Here is an 11,850-nt window from a genome sequence, read left to right on the forward strand (position 1 = left end):
CAATTCCAGCTTCTTGTTGTATTCCTAATCATCATTCCTATCAAATGCAGCCTTCATTTTTTGCCAACATTTTTAAGCAAATGGTCATTATTAGCTTAACGATGATGTTCGAATCATTCGTAAGGTTATTAATGATAGCTCTCTAGGGAAATGGCAGGCTCGGTTGGGGTTAAGGGCGAACCAATAATGGCTCTCCACCGATCCAATGATAGCCTATTGAATTGCATCTTCCCATTTATGATGACCCATGCAACAAAATTTGTTTATTTAAGCCTCAATTTATTATATCTAATTTATGGTTTTATCCAAAACTGGGTATAGTCTACAGATCCGGATCTTCAACTAACAATCCGGACAATAAATATGAAAAAGTTTTTATAAAACCCACCTGCCCAACCCCAACCTGCCTCTCTTCCTTTTTCCTATTTGCACAACAATGAACAAGAGTTAGTGGGGGAGGATAGGGAACATAGTCATTTCAGCAAGACATGATAATGTCCAATATACCAGATTCCGTGTTCTTTATTCTGAAAATAACATATGTAAAGCAATTGAACTCTACAACTACAGATCTGTGAGAACTGCACCAATGACTCGAGCATCAAAATACATGTTCCATCGTAGCAGTTTTTCTCAATAAACAGAAAATGAAGTTTCTGGTCAGCCAGAGATGATGAACAGAGCCATATGTCAGAACGTTGATACTCCGACCCAGCTCCCAAAAATTATTGGAAATGAAAAGCAGCTGTTCTCCATAAATCCGGATATAACAAAAACATCATCTGGACAACAAATCTGATTTTAAGAAGCTTTTTGTACTTTATCTGGAAGGATAAGCTCTGGAGGTGTTTCACGCACAACACCCAGCATTGAGTCATAGTCCTCATCGCGGCGAGCAAATTTCTTGCGAATTAGCTTCTCAAATTCAATCTCATCAAAGCTCTTTGCATTTTCAGCTGCATGAACCTGTGCCAAGTTGGAATAGTTTAGAGCTGACTGGGAGATGAAGGCCATCTCTTCTTCGGTGAGTTTCCTGAGGAACCTTGCTGGATTACCTCCCCACACCTGTAGTAACAATTTCAAAGCTTTAAATAGGTCTATCTATTTGTATAAATGAATAAAGCCACATTTGCTAAGAGAATAAATATGAAGCTCAAACTCAAGGCATCCATATATGGTAAGAACTCCTAGGGACTTAACAGCAAAATCAGGCAGGAGCCTGAGTGAACTAAAAATTACAAGTCCAAAACCTTCAAAAATCAATTAATTGCCACACAGAGAGAGAGAGAGAGCTAAAATTTGGAACGCATTCAAAAAGAAATGCTACCATATACCACATTTCAACTTCCAAGTACATGACATAAAATTTGATTACTTAACCACATGGCTTTATTGTAATATATAAATAATCAAATTACAATCAATACATTTAAAAGTATAATATCAGAACCGGTAACCTTGACTAAAAGATGAAGGGCAGCACTAGGGTTAGTAGAAACAGACTCAGATTTCTTTTGACTACCTTAACGGTTCTAACTTCTAAAATCTCTCATCGAAGTAGAATCAAGGTTCATCGCCTGAGGCACCCTAAGGCGCCACATGTTGAGCCTACCTCAGCTTTGGGCCAAAAGTATCCCAGGTTACACTATTTAATAACATTGGGCACAAGCCCACTGCAGTTGTTCATTTGGCTAGACTTCCTATGTAAACTTCAATACAAGATTTCATGACAGAGAATAATACAAGACAAAAAACTATGCCAAATTCCGGGGACATGAATGGGATCCGGGGACATGAATGGGATGTGGACAAACCTCTCCACAGGGAATCCTTGCGTTCTGTCTTACAAGGGCTCCAGCAGCAACCATGGCATATTTTTCAACATATACCCCGTCAAGCAAGGTTGCACCCATACCAACAAATGCCTCATCCTCAACAGTACATCCATGTAAGACAGCACTATGACCTGCCAAGTTCAAATTGAAACTGTAATGCAAAATCCTCATGGAACCCACATCAAGACCATGTTGATAACATTTTCAATGTAATCACATGTTACCCACCCACAGTAACATTGTCACCAATTATGGTTGGTAAAACTTTCCCACTCAAATTAGATTTTGCCACGTGAACAAGGGAGTTGTCTTGAATATTGGTTCCAGACCCGATGCTGATTCTGTTAACATCACCTTCAAAGAAGAAATCACAATCAGACAAGAATAAGCAACTTATGGCATGCATACGCGCATGCACAAAGAAGAAAATGAACAAACTCATCACATATGAATAGTTTCAACAGAGTAACATTAATCATTCAAACAAATTTAAAATAAAAACTGAGAGACCAAAAAGAAGTTGCTTTTGATTAAATGTGCACATATAACAGCTTATGTTGTCACTTTGACGCCATATGCTCTGATTTCCCCAGCTTCTTTTAAAATCTTAGTAAAAATGCGTGGTTCAGTAATTTTCAGTTTTGTGCATCACATATAGAGGTGAGAAGGTTGTTCAGCTAAATGTGTAACACGTTATCCTTTCCAATAAGTAGATAATGTTTCAATGCATAGAGATGATTATAGTACTAAATATTCCTAAAGTTTTCTTCATTACTTCTGTTTTTCTTTTCCTCATAATTTCCTTCCTTTTCTTCATTGGTAAATAGGGATAGCAACCCTCAAATTTCACTGCCTTTCACTTCTATATTTAGTACAGGTCATTCTTTAGATAAGATATATCCAAAATTCTGCTGACATTAACCTTTTCTACTTTATTATTCTAAACAAGTATTATAGTTGTGGTAACAGATGTATAAGTAGAGGAATTTGGTTTCCATATTATATGTTTGTTCTTTTTCGCTGCAAACACTAAATAAGAACATATCAGAGTATCCACCATGGCAACATGCAGTCATTTGAACATAATGACAACATTCACTGTAAAAATTACAAGCACTACAGTGGAACATTAGAAATTATCATGAGAATTATACAACAACAATATGAATCTAGAAATATACATAGGAATCTGCAATTGTGTTCTTTTATTATCTCAACACCAGTTGGAAAAATAAAGTAGAAAGAAGTCAAGATTTAAGAGCCTGTGGTTTAGAGATTTAGGCAGCCTAAACATCCTTAAGTTTCATTTTGGTACAGCATGCATACCTCTCAAAACACATCCATACCAAACGGAAGAACCTCGTCCCACCTGAACATCACCAATGATAGATGCACTTGGGGCCACAAATGCATCCTTATCAACAACAGGAGCTTTGTCAAATACGTTCATGAGTGTCCTATGCCTAGACACTACAAAAACCAATATAAAAATCAGTTATAAAAACCCAAGTTAATAATTTTAAGAGGGCATTCAAAGTCGAGAGGAATAAGAATTAAAACAATGGAAGTTAACCAAAGATAAAGAATCTTATGCATGAACATGGAGATGATGACAGACAATTCCAGAAAAGCATTTAACTAAGTGGGTAAAGCCTAGTATTCTTAAGCCCATAGTGGAAAAAGAAGCAACGCCTTGCAAGAGAACTAATAAAACCAAAGACTTAGTTCACATAGAACATGATCTCCAACAAACAAAAAACAGGATCCCATAATAAAAACAACCAAAGTAATATTCTATAAATCACGCTTCATGGTCACTGAATCCAAGTAGTGCAAGCAAAAGGGACAACAAAACTAATAACCGTAAGCAACAACATTGTTAGGTATAACCAATATCCAAAAGCTCCAAAGTTGATTGAACGCAGAAAGTGAGGCCCTTAAACTTATCCCATTCTAAGCTGACCCAATTTAATGCCCATATCCCAAGATCATAAAAATCTACCACGCTTTACTGACGGCAGCTTTTAGTCTGAATCTGTTAGCCCTTTTCTCACTTTTGTGGCAGCATTGGTAGCCCTTTCCACAGGTTGCCAAATCCGAGATTTGAACAGGTGATGATCAGCTCCGATACCAATGTTCGGTACCTATTCAGTAAGCAAAAAGATTCAGAGCTGAAAAAAGGCACAAAGTTGGCCCTTTAAACCTATCACAAGCTAGGCTTGCCCAATCTAGTGCTCATACCCAAATTGGGCACCCCCACCAGCATCATAACAAACATCCCTTTAGATACTGCGATCAATAGTGAAATCCAAGCAAGAATTTAGCAAGTTATCCAATCTGATAACAACTCCGAAAATCACCTACATAGAACTCCGTATCATCAAAGATAGAAATGGGAACAAAAAACTCATATTCTTTCTCTCTTCTTTCCTTTGCGTTATACCTATCTTTCCCATTATAGCCTTTTCAACCATATACATCTTTCCGTCTTCCCAAGCAGAACATTTTTATAGCACGTTGAGAAAAATGTATCAACAAAGCTTAACGCGTAACACAACCAGCTCTATATACAGAAACTGACCAGCTAACTGGACTCGATGCCACACACATAAATTAAGAAGAAAAATTGTCAAATAAAACAGTCACATTTCGTTTTTCTAAGTATCAGATTACACTAATTACTTCAAATTTCGCTGATCCGTTTGATTCTAGCATGGAATTTCGGGGTTTCTAGGGTTTAGGATTAGCAAAGATCCTCAAAAAGAAAGGACGTACGTTGTTCTTGGAAGTAGTAGTTGCCTTGGAGGCGGCAGCCGAGGCGGTCAATGGCTTGGCCGGTCTCGCGGATCCAGAATCCGACGGTGTAGATTGCTTTTCCCAGCGTTCCCATCTTCCCTCTGCAAATGAACGGTCAGACTGGGACTTGTTCCTCAATGGCCAGTGCAAGTTTAGGTGTGCATAACGAGTGGTACCTTGCAGCTCAGGACGTCTTTTCTACAGTTACTTTTCCTGCAATTAATATGAGGTCTTTCGCCACCTGTAAGACTTGGATTTTGCCAGGCAAGCCGACACCCCAGACTTGATAAAGTATTTTTTTAAGAAAAAAATTGGATTGAAGCTTTAGAATAAAACATGTATGCATTTTAAATAAAATTAATAAAACAAACGATTTTTATTTGTATTTTTTAAAATTTATTTGATAACGTGCTTTAAAAACAAATTACAATTTATTAAAACACGATTTATATTATGAATGGTTTTGAACTTTTCTTAGATTAATATTATACATCACACTTTGATCTTAAATTCGTGGATGTAATAATGTCTTTTATTTATATATATATATATATATGAAAATAGTATTACTCGCTCAAAAACAAAATTTATTATCTCGTACTGCCAAATGCCAATAAGCCTACATTAATGCCAATTGCATACGTAAGAGTATGATTCAATATATTCAATCATACTCTTACATATGCACTTGGCTTAAATTACGATGTACTTGATTTTTTTCGCAACAGGTAATAAATTGAAGACTTAGCAATACATGCTAGGGTTACAAGACACTTTTAGGGTTTTTTTTTTTTTTTTTTTTTTTTTTTTTTTACATGTCTGCACAATAAGAAATGAGATTCGAGCTAATAATCTCCACTTCATAAGACGTAATCTTCAATCGATTAAGTTTTCCTCAAAAAAAAAAAAAAAAAAAAATCGGCTGACAATGCATTGCAGGCTTGCAGCAGCATATGAAATGATAGTCAGCACAATGTCTCAATTCATAGGAAGCACTTGGATTATATTTACATTATGTACACTAGTTAGGTCTAAGGTCACATTCCCGATCAGATTCACTGAACAAAGGCATTATATATGACCCCATGAAACAAATCACCTGGAAAGTTGTAAGGCTTCCCTTATTTATCACATTGGTCCTCAGTTTTTCACCAATAACCACCATCACAAAAGGAATTTGACAAAAATGCAATGCTAGAAACTACATGCGTGACAATTCCAACCAATCCTTAGATCAATCGTTGTTAAAAAAAAAAAAACCCTAAGGTTTTGTTAGGACTGTCACGTTACTGTGGGATAAACATATAATTTCTAGCATTACTCGTGAAAATACATAACTTGAAGGAACCTAACTTCAAGTCAAATCCCTTTACAGAAGCAGCAACCAACATATAGATATCTATAGAAATTATTATAATAATAACAAGAGTACAGCATAATCACCATTTATGACTAATGAGTACTTAGTGATATAAAATTTGTGCAGACAGGCATGCAGCAAGAAGTCTATCAGCCTATGATAATTTGGTGGTCACTGTCATTCTAATTGGTTTCCAGATAAGTTACTGCCTCAAGCTTTCAACAATGTAAGACGCATACAGGTCCCTGCAACAGAAAACATTCATGTAAGAGAAACAATGATTGGTCATAAGTTCCAGAAAATACAATCTTTAATAGCACAAAAAATATAAATTTATTCACAAACAGAAATTAAAAAAGCAAATCATTGAGTTTTGATTTCATACAAAAGAAAATATCTCAATAAACTCACATGGAGTACTTGATGGCTTCGATGGCAGGCTCGGCTGGCAGGAAGTCTTCCACAGCAACCTTCTTGTTCTCATTCTTTTTGTCTATCATTAATTCCAAATGAAGGATATACACAGCAGTGGAGAAGATATTGTGAACGAATAACCAGAATTCAAAAATAAACGAAGTATCTAGTAAGAGTTGCTATGAATGCTTTGCAATAAATTTATTGGGCAAATAAAATCATGCAAGGGTACATGCAACAGCGTTGAAATATGTCAACCTTTAAGCTAATAAGCACAAGCTAACCCCCCTCTCCCAAAAAATAAAAACTAAAAACAAAGTTTAAGAGAAAGTTTGCATAGTAAATAAGTGAGAGGATACAGTCCTCAAAGAAGCGGCGGATTTCAGCAAGGCGGTGTGGAGGAAGCTCCTTGATGTCCTTATAATGGCGGAACTCAGGGTCGTCAGCACATACTGCTATGATTTTGTCATCCTTTTCACCCTGCATCAGAATTGTTACAATTGCTAATTCCTCTTTCAAGTTTGTCCCAAATCAGATGCCCGGAAAGAGAGCAGAAAACATTGAATAATTTGAAAATTTTGGAAGCTAGCTGATAAAATCATAGGAAAAACAACAGCACTTCCTTGGCTATTACTTCACTGAAGACCTTGTACAGTTGTACCATTTTGAATATCGCCGACCTCCCTTAAGAGTGGCATGTGGATATACCAGATTCTTTTCAAGCGTTTCTGTTTTTCCACCAGTAAGCAATTAAATTGACCATATTACTCCTAATCAGATACAGAACAGGCTATTGATGGGTCGAAAGCAACCGATATTCCAAGGTTATTGATACTATACCAATACCAGAGGAATTCATTCACCCTTTCATCAAAGGACTTGGACCTCAACATCAAGCCAAATTCAGGTAACCCAAGTGGGCTAAATAAAACAATGCAGGAATATAGTCCACATAATACAACCGGAAAAGGAGAAACTTTGTACAGTAACATCCTTGGGCAGCTAATATTTATATTTACCCGACAGCCCCTTAATTGTGAGTTAAGGTGCCTTTAAAATAATAAACAATAGTCAGAACCACACAGGCAGGCAAGATAAATCCTTTACCTGGTCAATCATAGGCATTAATCCAATAGCACGAGCACGAAGGAAAGAACCAGGTAGCACAGGCTCCTATAGAAAAAGAAAGTCCAAGAATAGAGTGTTTTAAGTTCAGAAATTTAAAAATCTGATGTTATTTTCATTGTGGCAAAGTGGGATGTGTAAAAATGCTACCTGCATCAGTACCAGGACGTCCATAGGATCACTGTCTTCACAAATGGTTCGTGGGATGAAACCATAGTTGTGTGGATAAACAACTGATGAGTAGAGAATACGATCAACCTATTTTAAGGACTCATATGCTTTAGTTATCTACTTCATGTAGCTCATATACAAATTGACAATAACACACGAACATCCTAGCACACTATTATAAGCAAGAGCACTGACATGGTATTTGTGTTATGAAATCTAATTACAACATGATCTAATGTGCAGGAAAGAGGGCATAGTTTGGCATCAATTGTTTTATTATGGATGATCATAACATGATTTTCCCATAATCTTACTTGCAGGAATTATACGATTTGATAACCTTGTCAAAGAGGTAAGCGGTCACCTTCTCTAAATAACTGATATGAATTATCAAATGATAGAATTAGCATCTGGTTAGATTTTAAGGCTATATGAAATACTTCATGACAACTATACTTATTTAAAGATGTTAGGGAATACAACTATTTTGAGTGTAACCTAAATAAGAACACCAATCAAGTTTGCTACAATGACAATGCATATGGACAGGAACATATTGGACAAGTTAAAATGGGAAGAGAACTCATACTTTTATAAGGCCACTTGTCTTGTCAAGCTCGTACTTAACCTTGCTGCCTTTCCCAATTTCAACAACCTGCACAGAAATTCAGAGTTGGATCTGAAAGCCAGAAATATTTTTGAGATACAACATATGATTCTTTATATACTGAGAAAGATATACATGGCACCAGGCTTAATTATAATAAAACCGTATTTAGGGAATCACTAACATAATTCCAGCAGGATCCCTTTAGCATTCTGCTCAGCATGTGTTGTTGAAAAGAAGGGTCCTCATAGGTTAAATAAACCTGTTCTTTTTTGTTTACTTTCTTATCCACCTCACTAATGAACAAACACACAACTCTCAGCCACTTCTCCTTAACGTAGATATGATATGGAAGTTTGATGGATTTGAGTGAAAGCAACAAGATACCACACATATTTCTTGCCAAAATGCTTATACACCCCTAAGTAAGAAACAAGTACTATCTAAAAGTTTCTTTTGAAGTTCACAACAATGAAGATTGAGGACACAATACTTACACAGTTGAAAACTGCTGGAGCACCTGGCCCTGCATGGATAAAAAAATTGAGCATTATTACCCAAAGATGTAAAATTGCAACATGTGAAGTATGTGACAGTTCAAAAAGGACCTTACTGCAAGTACGTGAGATTAGAGTGTTTCACTGAGCACAAGAGTCACATTGACATCCATTTAAAGTAGAAGTAAACTAAAAGGTGCACTGAATTTTACCAATCTCCAAGTCATGCCAGGGATGAGCAGCAACAGATCTTCGAGACATTGAAGAAAGGATTCTCTCATTGAGAACCACTTGTGGGAACCCTGACGAATTTTTCCCACTTGCTTCTCCAAAATGGTTAGCCATATTCACCCTTCACGATACCTTAAGAAGTATAAAGAGTGGAATCATACAACCATCCTCAATAAACCACAATTCTTTTTAATTAATCATTTGGAAGTAAAAACAATCATGCAGAAGAACTGGAAAGCATCTGCAGTAGAAAAACAATCGGACTGTAACGAAGAAGAATATCCTTCACCAATAGAACAAGTGCCAACAATGCCTATATCCAAACAGAGACTGAAATAAGAATCCCGGAACTTTCTATGAATTCAACTCTACGAAATGAGCACGCCCACGCTGGGCCTAATTTTGCACAACAGAAAAACCAAATTTAGAATCAGCGGATTCGTAATATAAGCATGGCAAAGGAATTTCAATTAATTGGTAAACAATAACAAACAAAATTTTAAAAAATAAGCCCAACATTTCTTTAACAACAATTACTACTCATTTAACCCGACTAGTGTATCACCCTAGTGATCAGCAACATATGGATCATAAATCATTCAGATTAGCAAAAAGAAAGAAAACAAAAAGTTGGGGAGGCATTATCAACAAGGCTAACTATACAAGTATAAGTGACAAACAAATCAAGAGATTAACAATCAAAACTAAACTAAAAAGAGAACAATCACAGTTTTCATGCAAACTCAAACACACCCAGAGCGAGAAACCCACATGCAAATCATCAAAAAAACACACACAGGTAATGAAAACAAACCCCATGACACAAATCAACAGATATTACAAAATTACGTCTAGATTCAGTCTCTTTAAAGGGTTTTCATCAAATGGGTATCCACCAAAGTTGTTCTCTCAGGCGAACAAAACACGTACAAACACAACACACTCACCAGAAATAAACAAAAAATAATCAAATCAAAACAAAAGATAAGAGTTCTTTACGGCAATGGGAAAGGGATAAGGAGCACTCACAGACGACCACGGAAAAACCGTGAACACAATGCTTCGGTTACTGTACGTGTATTGCAATTTTCAAGCTTATATATATATATAGTGAGAGCTCTAAGCTTATGTATTAGATTTGAGCTGTACATAATGAAAGCTTAACAGTGGACTCATTTCTCAGCTGTCAGTCATAAGTCAACACTCATCGTCCGATGTGATCGGAGTGAATCGGACGGCTGCGGGTGCGGATATGTGTCAGCTTGATTTTCTCTCGAATTTAGACACATTCGAAAATAGCGTGTATCAAAAGCGACAGTGCGGTTATGGTCACTTGGATCACAGAGCAAGGTCCAATCACCACCTCACACGTAAGGAATTAGTCAAAAAAACATTTAATGGCTTTGAGTCTTGAGAGCCTCGGGAAGGTATATGCCAATCCACTTTTCAACTTGCTTTGTAATATTTTGGATGCCTTTTTTTTTTTCTTTTTTTTTTTTCAGGGAAAGAAAATACGTGTAGTTTTATGATTCAACACATAAAAAAAAAAGAAAAAAGAAAAAAAAAAGGGGAAAGCATTTACTCCTAGCCTCATGATATGAATTGAATTAGATTCTCCCAAGCCTTCTGGATCATCAAATTGTCCCCTATTCTCTATAATACTTTATTGTTTTTTCAAAAGAACTAAACGAATTTAAATCTACTTTGTTTACTTCATAATATAATGTCATGGGACTAGCGGTGAATGGTGATTGTTGGAGATAAAATCAGCTGGCTAGGAGCGAGGCAAGGAGTCACCAGCAGCAGGTCGCTCGTTGAGCCCGTGTTGCCTAGGTGGCATATCGTGGGGGGCCCATTGTGCATGTCCCATTTATTGTATAATCCCGCTATCTATGGTAACCACTATGTACAGACCTGACTCAAGCACGCCTCTCCAGTATGAGAGGTATCGGCCACGCCTCACCACCGACAGGGATGAGCCCACAGCGAGACGAGGCCAAACCGACCCAATCCAATGACACACGTACAAGGAGAAAGGCCAATTTGATAAGCGCACGTCTTAGTACAATCAAGCCATCCCTTGTAAGATATTGTACTGTGTACACGTATGCAAAATGTGCAGTAATCGAATGTGTATATATATATATATATATATATATATATATATATATATATATATGAGACATGCACTGCTAATGAGGACATGAATTTATTCATAGAAAAAAGCTCTTAGCTTTCAAAAACTCCATCTTCTCCATCTCTCTTCTAAGTTCAATATCTCTCTATTTATCAATAATCATCCCATGCACTGCACCACCTCAATTCAACCCAGGTTCTCTGGGTGACCACAAACAATGACGGACCTAATGGGGGATTGAGAGTGGCCTTGGTCCCTCCCAAATCACAAGAAAAAAAAAGGTAAAAAAAAAAAACTTAAGGTAAAACAAAAAAATTAATGTTTTCTTGTCAATTGGTCTCTCCCTACAAAAAAATTGGCCCTTAGTCCCTTTTCAAATTGAAACCTGGGTCCGTCTCTTACCGCAAACTGTGTTGACAGCGATGAATGGCAAATAGATGGTAAGGATAATGAAAATAGATGGTACTGGCTAGCAATGTACACAACCCTATACAAGTTAGGAACAATGATTTTATGTCTCAGTATCTGTCTTAAGTGGAGGACAAGTGAATTCTACCCGTTAACTGCCCACAAGTGATCTTTTTTTTGGTGATGGTGAGTCAAGGTTATTCTTCGAAAACGATATATATATATATATATATATATATATATATATATATATATATATATATATATAT

At 36.5% G+C, this 11,850-nt stretch overlaps 2 protein-coding genes across 3 annotated transcripts; both read right to left on the reverse strand.

The window, feature by feature from the left end:
- Window positions 1–492: 492 nt before the first annotated feature.
- Window positions 493–4,813, reverse strand: LOC132188494 (gamma carbonic anhydrase 1, mitochondrial). The gene is made up of 5 exons (XM_059602971.2): window positions 4,611–4,813; window positions 3,162–3,305; window positions 2,064–2,189; window positions 1,815–1,966; window positions 493–1,065 (listed from the first exon to the last, which is right to left on the reverse strand). Exons 1-5 carry the CDS (start codon window positions 4,723–4,725, stop codon window positions 802–804), a joined length of 801 nt encoding a protein of 266 aa, XP_059458954.2. The 5' UTR covers window positions 4,726–4,813; the 3' UTR covers window positions 493–801.
- Window positions 4,814–6,005: 1,192 nt separating this feature from the next.
- Window positions 6,006–10,173, reverse strand: LOC132186756 (soluble inorganic pyrophosphatase). Of its 2 annotated transcripts, none has more exons than XM_059600790.2 (9): window positions 10,066–10,173; window positions 9,018–9,168; window positions 8,806–8,834; window positions 8,291–8,356; window positions 7,681–7,788; window positions 7,513–7,578; window positions 6,765–6,885; window positions 6,403–6,484; window positions 6,006–6,236 (listed from the first exon to the last, which is right to left on the reverse strand). In XM_059600790.2, exons 2-9 carry the CDS (start codon window positions 9,148–9,150, stop codon window positions 6,194–6,196), a joined length of 648 nt encoding a protein of 215 aa, XP_059456773.1. In that variant the 5' UTR covers window positions 9,151–9,168; window positions 10,066–10,173; the 3' UTR covers window positions 6,006–6,193. The 2 variants fall into 2 exon arrangements, with proteins under 2 accessions (XP_059456773.1, XP_088373298.1); XM_088517172.1 differs by lacking the exon at window positions 10,066–10,173 and adding an exon at window positions 10,036–10,053.
- Between the last annotated feature and the right edge of the window lie 1,677 nt (window positions 10,174–11,850).

The sequence above is a fragment of the Corylus avellana genome, chromosome 6, assembly GCF_965113065.1.
Source record: "Corylus avellana chromosome 6, dhCorAvel1.hap1.2, whole genome shotgun sequence".
Taxonomy (NCBI): Eukaryota; Viridiplantae; Streptophyta; class Magnoliopsida; order Fagales; family Betulaceae; genus Corylus; species Corylus avellana.